The sequence below is a fragment of the Emydura macquarii genome, unplaced genomic scaffold (assembly GCF_026122565.2).
Source record: "Emydura macquarii macquarii isolate MOO-44397 ecotype Brisbane River unplaced genomic scaffold, CSIRO-AGI_Emac_v2 contig_431, whole genome shotgun sequence".
Taxonomy (NCBI): Eukaryota; Metazoa; Chordata; order Testudines; family Chelidae; genus Emydura; species Emydura macquarii.
In genome coordinates this window covers 12,846,821-12,864,027 of record NW_027130568.1, presented here as the reverse complement: position 1 = coordinate 12,864,027, position 17,207 = coordinate 12,846,821, and the positions used below count along the sequence as shown (strand labels likewise).

At 42.5% G+C, this 17,207-nt stretch overlaps 1 protein-coding gene across 3 annotated transcripts; it reads left to right on the top strand.

Moving 5' to 3' along the window:
- Positions 1-5,271: 5,271 nt before the first annotated feature.
- Positions 5,272-16,796, top strand: NRSN1 (neurensin 1). 3 transcript variants are annotated; one of them, XM_067537450.1, is made up of 4 exons: positions 5,272-5,409; positions 7,595-7,671; positions 13,337-13,534; positions 15,127-16,796. In XM_067537450.1, exons 3-4 carry the CDS (start codon positions 13,346-13,348, stop codon positions 15,523-15,525), a joined length of 588 nt encoding a protein of 195 aa, XP_067393551.1. In that variant the 5' UTR covers positions 5,272-5,409; positions 7,595-7,671; positions 13,337-13,345; the 3' UTR covers positions 15,526-16,796. The 3 variants fall into 3 exon arrangements, with proteins under 3 accessions (XP_067393551.1, XP_067393552.1, XP_067393553.1); XM_067537451.1 differs by lacking the exon at positions 7,595-7,671 and having other exon boundaries at positions 5,298-5,409; XM_067537452.1 differs by lacking the exons at positions 5,272-5,409; positions 7,595-7,671 and adding an exon at positions 11,377-11,488.
- The last annotated feature ends 411 nt before the right edge of the window (positions 16,797-17,207 follow it).

Sequence of the window (17,207 nt, the reverse complement as noted above, 5' to 3'; positions counted from 1 at the left end):
AGCCTCTCAATTTCAGCAGGGGAGGTGGCTGTGGGCAGACTTGGAGGTCAGAGAGTGTCCGGGTCCTACACAGATGCACAAAGGGATCTGAGCCGTACATCATGCTGCCTCTGTGTCACACTAGCCAAAATTTAGCTCATATTCTGACAGGTATTTGAGAACTTAAAGCATTTCAGTTCATTTTTCTTTCTCAAAGGAAGCCTCTGAGAACGTGCTGGAATTTTTCAGGAAACTGGATTATTATGGGCTGAATGTATTTCTACATTCACCTTCATCTAGAGAGCAAAGCTAATCGGAAAATCAAACATCAGTGCCAAAAATATTATTATGGCAGAACTGCTCAGCCCTAGTGTTCCTGCAGAAATGGGATAATGGTCACTGGAAGCTTGCCATTGTCGTTAAGCAGCAAATGCTGACAGACATCTGCAACTCAGTGAACATGAATTTCATACTAATTGCAGCCTCTTGCTTACGAGAGAAATATGTTTTCAGGACCTGATGATGATGCATACTGAACACAGGAAAGAACATAGGTTCACAGAAGTTAAATAGGCTGCATTCGCTAAGCCAGCAGTTGCAATCCCTTGACTTCTCAATACCAGAGACAGGCTTGTAAATGCTAAAACGCCAGTGGATCTAGCAACAGCAGCTGCAGGAAAAACACTGCCTATAGATTTCTAAATCCTTGACTACACTGTGGATTTGTCCCACTACAATCATTAGTGGCCAGTGCAAATCCCTAGTGTGGACAGGCAAAAATGCTATAAGCTACAATTCACACTGGTGTAGTTTACGCCAGTTTCAAGCAAAGATTAATTGCAGTGAAGTTAATTGTAGCTGGATTACTTTAGGGGGTTGCACTTGTTCAGCTACACCAATGAGGGCTGAAATCCCCAGGGTAACCACGGCCTAAACCTCAATGTTCAGTTAAAGCTGAAGCCAGAAAAAGTTTGGAGTTGTAAAAGGTTTTGTAGAGCAATCAGCTTCCCCAAGTCACATCATGAGTCATACCATGGATTCAATTCTCATCTCTCATTAGTTTTACACTGGTGTACTTCACTGACTTCACTTTGTAAATAATAAGGATATGTGGACTTCAGCGGAGTTACTTCTGAATTATAATGGTGTTACTGAGAGCAGAAATTGGCCTTATATGCACCATATCTTAATAATAATAGTTGATTTTATGTTTATACATAATTATCCCATTTGATACACCAATAACTGTCTTGGTTCACTGAATGTTATTCAGGTGTCAGAAAACAAATTAGTGCTGCTAGTTACATAAGAATATAAGAATGGCCATACTGGTTCAGACCAATGATCCATCTAGCCCAATATCCTGTCTTTCAACTGTGGCCAATGCCAGATGCTTCAAAGGGAATGAACAGAATAGGGCAATCATCAAGTGATCCATCCCGTCACCCAGTCTCAGCATCTGGCAGCCAGTCAGAGGCTTAGGCACACCCAGAGCATGGGATTGCATCACTGACCATGTTAGCTAACAGCCACTGATGGACCTATCCTCCATGAATTTATCTAATTCATTTTTTAATCCAGTTATAGTTTTGGCCTTCACAACATACCCTAACAATGAGTTTCACAGGTTGAATGTGCATTGTGTGAAGTACTTCCTTCTGTTTGTTTTAAACCTGCTGCCTATTAATTTCATTAGGGGACCCCTGGTTCTTGTGTTATGTGAAGGGATAAATAACACATCCTTATTCACTTTCTCCACACCATTCATAATTTTATAGATCTCTATGATATTTCCCCCTTAGTTGTTTCTCTTCCAAACTGAATGGTCCCAGTCTTTTTAATTTCTCGTCATATGGAAACTGTGCCATACCCTTAATCATTTTTGTTGCCCTTCTCTGTACCTTTTCCATTTCTAATCTATCTTTTTTCAGATGGAGTGACCAGAACTGCATGCAGTATTCAAGGTGTGGGTGTACCATGGAGTTATATAATGGCATTATGATAATTGCTGTGCAGTGACAGGTATTTCATTTTTTCTTCTATTTATTCTCTTTTGTCAATAAAGTGAATGAGCAGAAAAAGCTTGTTTTGTGAAAGTAGCATATGTACTTATTTACAGAGGACTGGATGACTCATGAGGTTGGGAATGGAATAGAACATCTTTCACTCCTAGCTTCAGAAGGGTTGGGAGTGAATATAAGTCAGATGTCAGAGTTATGGGACAAATAACCAGGATCTCTCTTCTTCCCTTATTTTGAAGATTAGTTCTCTATTTGCTTTTCTCCTATTTGCCACCTTCCCAGCTCTCCATGATTTTTCATAAATAATGTTCACTGGTGCAGAAAGTGCATTAGGTAATTCTCTTAAGGTCAGATTGTGATAACATTATTCACACCGAGTACTATCTTGTTCTACATGTAGCCTTGTTGACTTCAAGGTAACCATGAAAGGCAATGCAATAATTTATGACTCATGTCATCCAGACCAGCTAATTTTTATACATTCAAATGTTCCTCACGTTCATTCCCTTATCATCATGTTATCTATAGCTACTTTGACAAGGACTTCCTTATTGCCAAACTATCCAAACTTCTTTTTTCTTTTCAAAGACAGATTTTTAGAAAAGGAGTTTGGTGTCCCAGCTATTTGAAAGTCATCATTAATTTCATCCTATTCCTCATTTATTAAAAGTGCTTAATTATTTAAAAAATCTTCCTGTTTCTCCTTTGGCTAGCATTAATTCATTCTGTTTTAGTGCCCTTATATTTTACCCACAAGCCTTGGCTCACATTGCGTAATCTTGTCTGGTTGACTCCTCCCCCTCTTCTCCCATTTCAGTATAGGGTTTTTTCTTAAAATCTCAGATCCTTTAGCAGTCTTTTGTGACACAACATTGTCTGCTCTTTTTCTTTACATTCTCTTTTTTTTCAGAGGAATAGTTTGTTGCATCTTAATTATGGCATATTTTAAAAATCCCCAGCTACCAGTGGGTTTTAATGCTCCTTTTCTAACAGCTCTTTCAATAGATTACTTAATCCTTCCCCAGATTTCTTCTCCTGAAATCCTTTTACTTTGTCAGAGAATCCAGTTCTTACTGGGGGGAATCCAAATAGCTTGGGGTCACTGGTGCAAAGCTTCCCAAATATTTTCACAGACTCATTCATTTTCTCCCTATTTTGTCAGATAGTTATTTCAGGATGGCATCTTCATTAGTTGGAGTCTTTTCTTTCTAAACTTCAAACTGTCTGCAATATAATTTAGGACCCACATTGATTATGCCCTTCTATTATACCAGACAAGTGTTGTAAGGCATCAAGTTACAGCATTTTTTAAATATTACATTTGTGTTTCAAGTGCAGACCATCCATTCTCAGACAAGATCAAAGAACACAGACCTTGAACAAATTCAGGCTGAGATAGCAGTTCCGCCATGTAACCCACAGACTGCTTCCCCATCCACATCACATGGTAACATCCCAAAAGAAACAGCCTGGACCAAATCATCAGCAGGTGTAAACTGATGTCACACCACTGAAATCAATGGACTTGTGCTATTTACACTGACAAATGGAGCAAGCAGAGGCCAAAAGGATAGACAGGCATGAAACAGTGCTCTGACAGTGGTGAATTATCTCGTGTTGTTCTCCATTGGCTTCTCAATGCCATTCTACAGAAATTATCTGACAGCCAAAACATGAAATCCAGACTGGGATCCTGATTAGTTGCCCCTGACAAATTCAGTGCTACGATGACAATAATAAGTCCTGCATCCAGGTCAGTAGTAGCTGGTGAACTTGGGGCAGGTGGGAGGTAGCAGACAACAAAAATCATGCCCACATAGCACCACCTCCACCCCTAACCCACAGAAGGGGAGGATCAACTCTAGCTCCTGTGCTGGCTATGGCCCTTATCCAGTTCTGGGACAGACTAGACCTCCTTCCCAGGATCATCCTCCTCTTCTCCTTCTCTGACTGGCACACTTCCCATCTCCACTGCTGCCTCCTCCTATCCTGCCCGAGGGCAGCAAAGCCTCCTTCAGCAGTTCCTCCACCTTCATTGCAGGAGCAAAGCCTCCCTCCAGCAGCTTTGCTGCCTTCAGTGCAGCAGTAAGCCACACAGCCCCAGTCAGCAGACCCAAGAGACTGAGCAGCAACCCACCTCCAGAGCCAGTCAGCACTTCCTGACACACCACTGGTGGTGGGGGGCACTCTACAGCCATTGCAGCCTGTTGCTTGAATGGTGAATCCACAGGCCCAAATCCCATTACAGCTTGCTGCAGCTCCGCCTCCTGTCAGATCTTGACTGCACTGGCTGTGCATGTGCCACAGGGGCTGTGGAGAAAAATGGCCTGTTACCAAATATGAACCATGAACACAGCAAATCAATAGCAGGCTGTGATTCATATTTAAACACATGCACAAGGGAGGCAGTGCCTTAATGCCTTCTGTCCATGAGATGCCACTGGTCTGGAGTCATGGTTAGACAGACACTTGATACAAGCCCCTCTTGCTCGCAGTATGGGAGTAGCTCAGCAAAGCTTGAGCATTGCTGAGTGTGGATTCCTTTGGGCCAGCGTTGAGTAACACACCATAAGTGGACAATAAAATAGACCTACACACAACTTAATCATGTCATATTTATTTTACAGTAGTGCCTAAATGCCCTCCCCGCCCCGCCCCAGACCGGGACCCCATTGTGGTAGGCAGGCGATAAACTAGACAATAGTGAAAGCCACTCCATTGGGGGGAGATTTTACAGTCTGTGCAGACCAGAGGGATGGAGGAAGTGAAGTGGAAGCACAGGGGTGATGTGACTGGTCCAGCGCCACACAGAACTGGCACCCAGGTCGGCTGATTGCCAGACCGCCATGGGTGAGGCTCTGATCTTGTATTTGCCACTGAGCCCTGGCTGGCTGGTGACCCAGGCTGCTCAGAGACGGACGCCTTGTGTTCAAGGCAGTGCTAGGTCCCTGGCCTGGGGTGGGGAAAGGGGGAATCTCTGACAGAGCGCCCCTCCCGGTGGCAGGGTCGGTTCTGACTCCTGCCCGGGTTGCAGCAAGGCGGTGTGTGCCATGGAAAACGAAGTTGCACCAACAGGAGCCGCCCCACGTCACCAGCTGCTGCGACTAGGGGGCAACAGAAGGGTAGGGTGAGGGGGGGGCAGGCTCAAGCGCTCGGACGCTGGCCTCCAGCACCCAGGCAGCTGCCCAGCCGCCTCAGGCCTGCGCTGCCCTCAGCGCGGGCGGCGCCCGCCCCCGCGCCGACGCTGCAGCCGCGGAGTGCGCAGGCCCAGGACGAGCCGGGCCCCGGCGGGGCGGGGGATGATAGGCGGTGTCTGAGGCCGGAGCGGCTCAGAGCGGAGATGGGAGCCGCGCGAGAGATCTGCAGCTAGCCCCGCTGCACTTGCTCGGCCGGCAGCACGGAGGGTCAGGTAATCACCGCCCCGCGCCTGCAGCCGCCGGGCTGCTCTGCCCCGGGCACGGCGAGGGGGCAGCGGCCCCGGGGTGGGGGAAGCTGCTCCCTCGGTGCCGAGCGTCTGGGGGGGGGGGGTCGTCGGGGCTCGTGCGGATGCAGCTTCCGACTTGCCCCCGGCCGCGTTGCAAAGCAGGGGGTGGGCAGGCTGAGCCGTGGCGGTGGCACGGTAGTAGTAGGCGGCTGGTGAGACGGAGCAGACAGCAGATTCTTCCCCTGGCTTTGGCAGGACGGGATTTAACTTCCAGATGAGCCCCCCATCCCCATCCCCCCCACCCCCCTCTGCCCAAGCCCTGCCCCCAGGGAGAGACTGGTTTGGGGTGGCAAAAATGCCTCGGCGTGGTTGCCAACGGAGCCGTGTCTAGGCGCCATGGCAGCCCTGCAAGGGGAAAGGGGCTGTGTTGGTTCCACATCTGGCAGACACAGCTGGTTAAAGTCAGGGTGACCGGATAGCAAGTGTCAAAAATCGGACAGGGTGTGTGGGGGGGGAGGGGAGGGGAGGGGAGGGGAGGGCGGATTGGCCACGTATATACGACAAAGCCCCAAATATCAGCCCTGTCCCAATAAAATCGGGATATCTGGTCACCCTAAAGGTGGAGGACAGGCGAGGGCGTTTTCCTTGCGCACTGTGGTCTTTAGAAGCAGATCGTATTTGTTGTGCTTAGGTAGATTAACGCCCCGCAGAACTAAGTGAAGACGAATCCCTGGTTGCTGGGATCTGGCTGCTTCGCTGCGTGCTTCTGAAGCGCTTCGGTTCAGCACCATGGAGAGCGCGCTCCGTGCGGCCACAGGCCGGCAGTGAAGGGCAGCAAAGGCCACTTCCTCCGAAGCCTGCGAGGAAAGCAGTTGCTGCGGAGGTTGCACCGCTTCCCTCCTTGTTGGCGAGATCTTTGGCACTGAGGGATTTACTCCTCTCCCTGCTCCAAAAACAAAGAGAGATTCAGGCGTTGTTTAGGTCTTCTGGAGATTAGCCTGAAGAGGAAAATATGGTCATCTTTAGTCTCCCTTGCTGGAGGGTCTTCTGCAGGTGGAATGTTTATCAGCTGATCAGAATAAAACTAAGCCTCAGCCATCTCTACTGGTCTGTTGATACTTTAGTGACTATAATTCTACAATGTGGGGACAGAACTCTACAGTAGTCCCTTCATTGTCATTTAAAACACATCTCTTTTAAAGGGGCTGTCCTGCCTTCCTGGGGCAGATGAAGGGTAATAAATCAGGGTTATTGATGTGATTAGAATAGGGGTTGAATTCCATTGCAGTAGATATTCACAGGAGCTATATTATACAGTAAGTACTTCAGACATTTTTCCGGGGGGGGAGGGAGGGTGCCATCAACATTGTTAATAAAAAAAAGTAAAAAATACCCTTCCTTAATTGTTCCTAAAGGCAACTAAGTATAGCACAAGTGATATTGCAATTACTTTCATTTATAGCATGGTGCATCACATTGTAATTACTCACAAGGATAAAATGGATTTAACCTGTTGCAGGAAGCATTATTTAAAAGTTGTGAATCACTAAGTGTGAGATTGTGGCATGACCACAAGCCCTTAGCAAAGGTTACTGCCTAGTTGCACTGACCTTGGAGCAGACCAGGAACCTCACATAGTCACAATATGGTCCCTGCTTCCCCCTTATTGACTAAGGGAAGTAATTTGTGCCATTTCTTTCCCTTGTGTAGTTTACTTCCTCCCTGGTACTGCCTTAGCTGAACTAAGGCACTGCCCACCTACACAGAATGGGGAATAGCAGCTGTTCTCTCCCCTAGGCACTAAGGGCTGGAACCCATGAAGGAAAGTAATGGGGAGGGGGCCTTACATCCACATTCCCCTCTGTATGACTGTGTAACACAGCTGTCAATTGACTCCTCAAACAAGAAAAGAGGCCTGTACATAGAGGGCACGATGCAAAGCCCTCTAAAAGTCAATGGAAAGACTGCTGTTGGCTTCAATGAACTTTGGGTCAGACCTAGCCTGCCTTCCTTTGGCCTCTATCCGAAGGGAACATTGGGTTTTTTAGATTTTATTATAACAGATTAGATTTTTCAAGCATCAAGAAGATTATTCCATGAAATTATTATGCAGTATCTATGTTATTTACTCCAGAATTCACTACTTCTAGGGGGTCTCTTTTTCCTGTAGATGAAGATTGGAAAGATGATCCTTTAAACAGAAAGGTCAGAGTGTATAACATCAGGAGGAGGAGAGGGACTTCAAACGTAAGAACCCCTTTTAATTTGTGTTTTCCATTTGCAGGTTCATGGTCGAGTGTGCATGAGCTGAGAGAGCAACATCACATTTCTATTTTCTTCTGTTTTTAGCACAGCTTTCAAATTCAACTTTCTAAAATGTAGACATGTTTAATACTAGAACAATTAACTTATCATGAAGCAGTTTGAAAATTCATTCAGTACTTTCTCCTGAAATATGCTCATCCTAAAACTATCCATCCTAAAACTAATCACCCCGCTGTATCAGTGCAGTATAATAAAAGCAGAAAATAAACACAAGACAGGTTTACCATGGGAATAAAGTTGCTAGGGGATTGCTACAGTGCAGCTGCAAGGCCTAAAGTTCTGATTGCAAATTCTCTGTTTCTCTAGAGATTTGTAGTGATTACACTGGTTCGCTCTTATGCTGTGAAAAGTTCTAAAGATAAACTGCTGTCCCTTGGCTAAATACAAGCTCTAAACTCAGACCAAAACACTGATATTAGGTAACATTTTCCCCCTACTTTTAGGTAAAAGATCTCCCAGCATAGGCTTTTAGTCCCAGATCCTTAAGGGTATTTAGGCACCTAGCTCCCATTGAAGTCAATGGCAGTTAGGTGCCTAAATACCTTTAAGGATCTGGCCCTTCATACCACATCCACAAAAGTGAAGCATATGCCAATACATCTGTCAACACCCCAACAAAGTAACTGTAATTTATATTGATCTGATACAAGTGGGTACCTTTGAACACTTCCCCCACATAGTTATTGTGGACTCTTTTACCTTACTTCACTTCAGCTTTCTGTTCAATTTCCCCTTCCTCATTCTCATATAGCAAGAACCACATTCATGCTGCAGCTGAGAAGAAAGACTACACTACTCCAAACAACCACTGGGAGCTGAAAAACTTCTTCAACCTTTCCTTTCCTTCCTTTAGGAACAGATAGTACCTCTGCATGAAGAACAAGAGGTCGGGATAGACTTGCCCATATGTAACAACTTATTTGTTTGAGCAGTGGTTAGGGGAGTGTGTGTGGGGCACGGGCTAAAATGGTGTTCATGAAAATGGCTAGTAACACTATCTAAATTGAATCAGAGGTTTATTTCCTTCCATTCTAAAAAGGATCACAATTTGATGAACCAGCTGTCACAACTGTAACACGATGTTCAACAATTTTGACTAAAGGATTATTCATTGTTTTTTGGCTGCTAACCTTTATTCTGGGGTACACTTTTCTACATTTTCACTCATATAAATGATCAGAAGCCAACTATTAGTGTTCTAGATGTCCACTTTAAACTTGTTTTAGTACAGAAAAAAAAACTACATTTAAAATAAGTAACCCCTAGGTGTGTGGGTATCATGGGTTAATCCCATCCTAAGGAATTAGAAACCAGATTTTACTACATATCTGTTGATACACAATGTGGTTAGTGCAAGATAACTATACAGTACCTCTTTTTAATGTGGTGCAGAGCTAATTTATGATGATTTTTACAAATTAGTCAATTAATCTACGCCATATTTTATGTTTTCTTGAAGTAATTATAGTAAATGACAGAGGAGAATGAAGATCACTAGAGATATTGGACCAAATTCACTGATATGCTCCAGTTGCTTTGCATGACTCTGATGATGCAAAGCAGATATCAACCTGGTTTAACTGCCCCATGGGGCTTCTCTGCACCACCAGAGCAACACAAAGCCGCCACAATACACTAGTCAAACTGTCCCATTAGGCCTCATTCTCCACTGCCTTGACCTTGTGTAGACATTTGCACCTGTATAAAGTGAGAATAAAATACTTCCATTCTGATCTCACTATGCACAGGTTAAAAATTATATAAGTTAAAAGACAGTGGAGACTCATGCATACAGTTTATATGAGGAGGCAGTGTTGGCCTGTGGGATATGGGATTTGACTGGGATTATTTGGGGCTCTGCCACTGATGCTCTATATGACCTTAGGTCAATCCCTTTAATTTGTGTGCCTCAGTTTTTTGGCACACCCTCAGATGATCTCAAGACACTTTAAGGACACTAATTAAGCATCAAAATAATGTGTGTGTGACCCAATTTTTCACACATGGTAAATGGGAATAATAATGCTTACCTCTCATTGCAAGGCACTTTGAGGCATATTGATAAGATATTATTGCGTCATATATTTGAAGGAAGGTTATGACTGTATAAATCTAGGTGTGACAGAGCTGTGCATATAAGGAAGCTATGGTAATTCATATAGCCACTTTATAGTCTAGTGTGGTACACTGACTAGTGAAGAGGATTAAGGGCCAGGATTCCTGAGCTCAGTTCTGGATTCTACCATTAACTTATTATGTGGTGGTAGGCAAGAAATCATTTAACTGCTCTATGACTACTGTCAGTACCCATTTTATAGATGGATATGATAGTACTTACCTGTCTCATAGAGTTATTATGATGCTTCATTAGTGCCTGTAAAGTATCTTGACATCACCTGAGGGTGTGCAAAATATTTAAATTAAACCATTTCTCCTTTTATTGCATATAATTTGGTTACCTCTTTTCTAACATTTTGAAGCCTCACTGATTCCTTATGGAAAATTTTAAAAACACATTTTGCTTAATAATAATTATTATTACTATTATGTTATTTATTTTATTGTAGCATCTAGGAGAGTTCTTCTTAGATATAATCTTTTCTGTTCTTGTCTTCATTGTTTACTAGGGGTATTTGTATGAGAACAGTATCTTTGGGGTGGGTAAGGGAGAATTTGAGGTTTGTTTTTTTAAAGAGTTCTTTAGTGGAAAGTCATCGTCTTCTGTAACATTACAGCTAGCTAGTTGCTGGGGCGATGGTTGTGATGTCACAAAGACAGGACTTTGATTGCAGGTGTGGAAACAGCAGGAACAGAAACTCCTAAAGAACAAAGATCCCCCCAGCCTCAGGGGTGCTGGAACAATTTGTATAGTGGGGGTGCTGAGAGCCATTGACCTAAAATGTAAATGGAAATATGATGGAAACCACTTTCAGCCGGGGGGACAGCAGCAGCAACCCCAGTTTCAGCACCTATGCCCCCCCTTCACACACAGTGAATACAATAAAAACCTGAAGTGCAACAAAAAATGTTCTATAAACAGAATTCTTTATAAATGGAATATTTTTCAGAGTTTTCTCAAAAGACTTTTCCTATAAATTTGCATTCATGTCACTTTTGTCTGAGAAAATAATAAAGATTAAAGTTTATAGAATAGTAAAATCTCACAGCAATAAAAGAAATTTCCAGTCATTAGTTACAGTGGAAAATATTAAGGTTAGTGACATGTAAATTATCCTATATGCAATGCCTGTCTAGTAATGCTTTACAGTTGCCCAAAAGATTTGTAAGAAGACATCTTGATATCCATACAACTCTAGCTCCAGAAAAAGGCACGTACCCATGTACCATCTAATTTGCTTTCTGTGTTTCAGTCTAGACATTGCAGATGTACGGTTCTCCCTTGGTCAGACAGGCAGGATGATGACCAATGACTATATAGAATTTTCTTGCTTTCTATGGGCTGCCTCCAACTTTATTATTTCTGATGTTAAAGATATCTATCTACCTCTCTAACTAAGAAGGGGAGTCTCTTGTTGAAGACCATTAGGCTGTGAGTCTGGGCCATCTCACTCAATCAACAGAAAGCAAATCAGTCAGAAAATGAGAGCAATGTTTCTTTGGCTTGGTCTGTGAAGAATCACCCTAGGGAGGAAGAACAAGAGTCTTGAGGCTGAAGAGGGAAAAGGAGAATGTGAACCTTTGTCACCCCAAAGGAAGAGCTTCTCACAGAAGCCCTGCTGTAAGCACTCTGAAGTCCAGAGTTGCATCTGCATGCTTAACAGAGAATGCCTAGTGAAACAGTGCAGGGAATGCTGGGTGGAAGCTTTGCAAAGCTTGTTTACCAACACCTTCACTCTCCAGTGCAAGAGGTGGTCGTGGCTCTACTGGAGTGGGCTCTGAATCTCATTGGACAAAGAATGTATGCATGCTTGTAGGCCTCCTGGGTACTGGATTTGATCCATTTGGCTTGATATAGCTGGATGCTTTAAGGCCTTTCCACAGAAATTCTGATGAGACTATAATGGCAGGATTATGAAATTGCAGATTTCATATACATTAAAAATACCAGGAGAATAGAAAAGCTACTACTATCAGAGAAAAGTGCACAACATTCCTCAACACTGAGCCATGAAAACAACCAGGGATTAAAGCAACCAAGGGATTAAAGGATTATTGTCATAGTGATGCCAATTTCTAGACCTACAAAGAGGCAAATTCTGCCATTGTTCCTAGTCAGTATGCTTCAGATTTTTGCAAAATTTCACTGAGAGTGCTGCAGTATTTGTCCATCTAGTTTAACATATTGGGAGCTGGTTTTCCATAGTGAGTGAAATTGTGTGTATTTGGGGTATTGCACTAGTTACTGAAGGCGAGCGGGGCTAGAAACCTATAAAATGAAGGAAAAGGGGGTTGGGGTGGGGAGACCCTTGTTAAAACAAGCAGGATAGGTATGTTTGCAGTTTACTGTTTTTAGACGTCAGGTGTGTTACTTGAAGCTGATGTTAGGTATCACTCATACCTTCTGGTTCATATAATCCTACTAAATCCATAACAAAGGCATAATACTTCTAAAATATAGATGGCATATTAAAGTGGCATACTCATTTTAAAAAGGCCTGGCTTTGATTTCACTTACACTTAGTTTACACTAGTGTAACTCTAATGAATTCAGTGGTGTTACACCTGTATAAGTGAGGTCAGAGTCAGACCCTGGCTATTTAAAAGAGAAAAATCTTTGTTTTACTAGTAAATGTTTTACTAGCAATTTATGGAAAGAATTTAGAACATTGTATTTACTTTTCACGATGGGTGAAATCCTAACCATTCTGAAGTGTGGGGGCCAGGCTTTACCTCACACATTTACTACTTGTATTTGGTAAATTAAAATAGGCTAGCTCGTTTGTAATAATTTTCATCTTCTGATTTCCATATAGTAGAACAAATGTTCCATAGTTTTTATTCAGAAAAACTAATTGTTGAGGCTAGTCTTCATGACCAGGTCCCCCGTGGTTATGTCATGTCACAATTATATATAATCCCACCATTAAGTCTCTGTTTTACAAGTTTAAGAAAAACATAGCCATCAAAAAGAGTGTGTGAAATGTTCCAAATCTGCAACTAAAGCTAGCAAGCAATGGCTAACAGGACTAATATCAGTGGTATTTGTATCAAAGATTGAGGCTCTCAGTCCCAGAGTCATGCAGCGTCTCTTTAAATTTATATGAAATTAAATGACATTCCATCATGAATTATGGCACCGGGAACTCTACATATTAAAAAATAAAAACCTTTATTAAGTGTTCACAGATGCATTTTAGGGTGTAATCCTGCAAGGTGCCGGGGGCTATCAACACCTATTGACTTCAGTGGGAATTGAGGGCCTCTCTGCAACTGCCGGGAGTGCTAAGCATTTTGCAAGATTAAGACCTTAGTTTGGGAGTGCGGGATGGAGAGATGTCTCCACAGGGCTTCTTGTCTTTCCAGAGCTCATACCAAGGGATTAATTGCAGCCCATTTTGATTTCCGTTATGTAAATCCCATAATGTTACTAATTGGATCTGTCTTGCATTGAAATGTCTCATTTCAGGTGAGAAGGATGAGCTCATATGCTGATATCTGCAGCTCCAAGCAAGCGCAGAGCAGCACTGAGGGAAATTATCAACGCTATGGAGTTCGATCCTACCTGCATCAATTTTATGAGGACTGCACAGCTTCAATTTGGGAGTATGAGGATGATTTTCAGATCCAGAGATCACCTAGCAGGTGGAGCTCTGCATTCTGGAAGGTACAGCTCATCACTGTACAGAAGCTATTATTTCGTACAGAAAATCCAAAATGTAGAAATATAGTCCAAGGTTTTCAAAAGTAACTAGTGATTTTGGGTGCTTAATTCAATATACCTGATAGGGGCCCTGTGATGGGGGTGTTCTAGGGCTTCGAGACCCCCACTGCTGTTACACCTCTCTCCAGGAAATTGCTCTCTGAGAGGAAAACAGCAGCAAGGATAAGGCTCCCTGGCTTACCTAGAAAGCCATTCCGGGAGCAGCAATTTTGGGGAACCATTGAGATCTGGTGCTCCAGCAGCCAGGAGGACTGGGGACCAGAACAACCAATCAAGGCCCAGCAGGCTGAAATAAAAGATGCTGCCAGCTGTTGCTAGCAAGAAAGACAGCTCCTGGCTGGAGCCAAAAAAGAGAGGAGGGTGGGTCCCTAGGCGACAGCCAAAAGAACCAGGTTGGGCCAGGACCCATTGCTGACCACAGTCAGCGGCAGAACTTCAGAGGGAACCCTGCTGATTAATTCTGGATGGAAAATTTAGCCCAGAAGGGTAAGAAACCATTTTGTTTATAATTGGCCCTAAAGGGCAAGGAGCTTCTTTGTTTAAGTCTGCTATACTCCGGAAAGGGTTTGCACTGTGTGACCTGTTTGGGGGCTGAGTCACAAAAGAGCCATAGAGGCAGGAGGATGGCCTACAGGAAGTGCAGAGAGCTGAAAAGCACGGCAGGCACATCCCTGGCCACTAGGGGCGTGCAAGGAGGTAAACGCAGCTTTCTACAGGCCCAGTTTTCAGCAATTGCTGAGCACCCACCTTTTGGAAATGAGGCCCTTTTAACATGTATCAAGTTGGGCAGCAACAATTGAAGCACACAAAATCAATAGTCACTTTTGAATTCTTAGCTATAATTTGTAAACATGGAGATATTACTTTCTCGACACATTCACACATAGTTCTCATTGACATTCATAACAACATACATTGGTGTATGCTCAAACTATCAGGGACACAATAAGGGCTTGGTTTACTAAAAAGTTAGGGATCGTGTGGAAATCAATCTTTGCACTTATTATTGAAACTTGGCAGGAAATGTAAGGTTGTAACTTATTTATACCACTCTATCCCTTTAACCTCTGCAAAATAAAGACATTTCATGGACAGAAAACAGGAGATGGGTATATGTAATGATCCCATCATGGGTCATCAGCAGGATTTGAATCCAGTACTTTCAGTGCCAAAGCTCAGACCTCCACTATCTGTGCTAAAGAAGTAGCTTTGTCACCTAACAGCAGTTTGTTTGGCAGTTATCCTTTGTTTGGCAGAACCCCTAGAGCAGGACATGACACACGCTCAGTGTCTACATATGTGTATTTCTTTTTCAGGGAAACTCCCATGTGTAGGTTGATTTAAACCAAGATTAGTTATAGAAACAATTCTAACCTGGTAATTCATCCACATATTTGAATTCTATGAGAGTGAGGCCCCAAAAGACTCAAAAAAAATGTCTATTTCCTGGTAGGATTGACAAATATTTGTGTAGACATTGAAAACGTTAAAAAACTGTGAGGCCATGTTCATTTTTAACCCTGTTTGTTTTCCAGGTCGGACTCATATCTGGGGTGGTTTTTATGCTGATAGGGTTAACAGTTCTTGTAGTTGGTTTTCTTGTGCCACCGAAAATCGAAGCCCTTGAGGAAGAAGGTTTTGTTGTTGTGGATAACCATGCCATTCAGTTTAATGGAGCCCTTGATATATGTAAGCTGGCAGGAGCTATCTTATTTTGTATTGGAGGGACCACAATGGCAGCATGCCTGTTGATGTCTGCTTTTGCTAAAAGCTACTCCAAGGAAGAAAAGTACCTTCAGCAAAGGTTTAAAGAGAGAATAGCAGACATAAAAGCCCATGCACAGCCAGTCACAAAAGCACCAGCACCAGGAGAATCGAAGATACCTGTCACTTTGTCCAAAGTTCAAAATGTCCAACCCTTATCAGAAACCTGACATTTTCCTTTTTAATTTGTACATCATTTAATTTGAAAAGGTCAGCTTTTGTGAGCATATGAATTTGTGTTTATAGTACAGCATCAAATACTCTGCTGTGTAAGAGGGGAACTGATTGGAAACCTTATTCAACAGAATTGAAATGTTGGCAAGGAAGGGAAGTTTAGATGATTAACGCTTTGAATAATGTATTTACATGTTCAACTATATGAATTGTGTAAACAAAAGTGTTCCTCTATGTTGAGCTCGGTGAACGTACCAACACAGCTACACTAACACTAGGGGAGAAAATGGTTTTTAACTTCTAATCAGATTCTGTGTCATTTGAAAAAAATGGGCATTTTTATACCAATTGTATCATGGCCACCCAAAATTATGCTCTGTTCAAAGTTAATGTGGTGGATTCTTTTTTAGCTATACTAGTTTTTCTTGGTTTTGGAACGTTTTTAGAGTTGGTGTTCTCTAACTTTCCAATCTTGCTCTACAAGGGGTAATATCCTGCCCTCCTTACTCATGTTTGTAGTCATGTCACTTTCATTTTCCTGTCAAGTCTATATAAAAATAATAGTGAACATGTACACATTCTATCTCTCTCTCACACAGAGGAAATTGTGCTACCCCCAATTTTGATTAAGGCACACCACCCAACAGTATTTCCATATGAGAAATGGACATCATTTTAGTCCCAAATTTGCCACCAATTCACACAGACCCGCCACTATCCCTCCCTTTTAATCACTGAATTTTATTAATAACAAATGCAAAACAAGGAAAGCAAGATTATGAAACACCCTATTTTAAAAAAACCTCCACATTTCCCCATCGGTTGTTTGATGTGATGTCCTTCATCATGAGTCTTTGCCAAATTTCTAAAACTCGTATAACACATTTGGGCCTTGGCAGGAATGGAATTAGACTATGGTTTAAAGTGAAATTTCTAGCCTGCTATGTCCTGTCTCTATGTAATCCCATTAGTTGACCTTAAAGAATCTATCTAAAGAAATTTTAAAATGTTATTCTATTTTTATAGGTAGTAGAGTAAGCTCTCCTTAACCAGAAAACATTTGTTTGGATGCTTACCTGAAGATGTGTCCTTTCACTAAAGAAACAATTTTGTTCTCATATGAGGCAACTATATCATCTTAATCTATGGATTTAAATTAAAGCTGTATAAAGAATGATGTGACCTTTGTATTCTGACAACATATTCCACCTTATAGTTCTGTCTATTTTTTTGAATGCATTCAGTAAAATGACATGAACAAGCCAAATATTAATTGTGTGGTGAGTACTTTCAAGTAACCATTTTCCTTTCTAAACATAAAATCTCAGTTTCAGTGATGAATCGGCAAATGAAGCTACCTAGCTGCATAGCACAAGTGAACCTGTTTGTACTTTGATGCCCTTTGTACGTGAAGCTCATTGTCAGTTTCATTTTAGTGTGGAACTTGATGACAATGACATTAAATCAGATCCAGGATGGAAAACTCTTGTTATCCAGGTTAAGTCTGGAGGTGGCTTTGCTCCATGCATTGCTAATTCAAATGTTATAAGTCTGTGAAGCCTTTCACGGACATTGGAGGTACAAAAACCAGAAGGGGGGGGGCTTGGGGGAAAAGGGGGGAGCTGAAACTGGAATAATTACGATGGACAGGGTCAGCATCTCAAGTACAATTTTCTTA

Coding starts and splice junctions, on each gene's coding strand:
- NRSN1 (XM_067537450.1), top strand. CDS start 13,346: ATGAGCTCATATGCTGATATCTGCAGCTCCAAGCAAGCGCAGAGCAGC. Junction 13,535..15,126: donor GGAGCTCTGCATTCTGGAAG/GTACAGCTCATC, acceptor TTTGTTTTCCAG/GTCGGACTCATATCTGGGGT.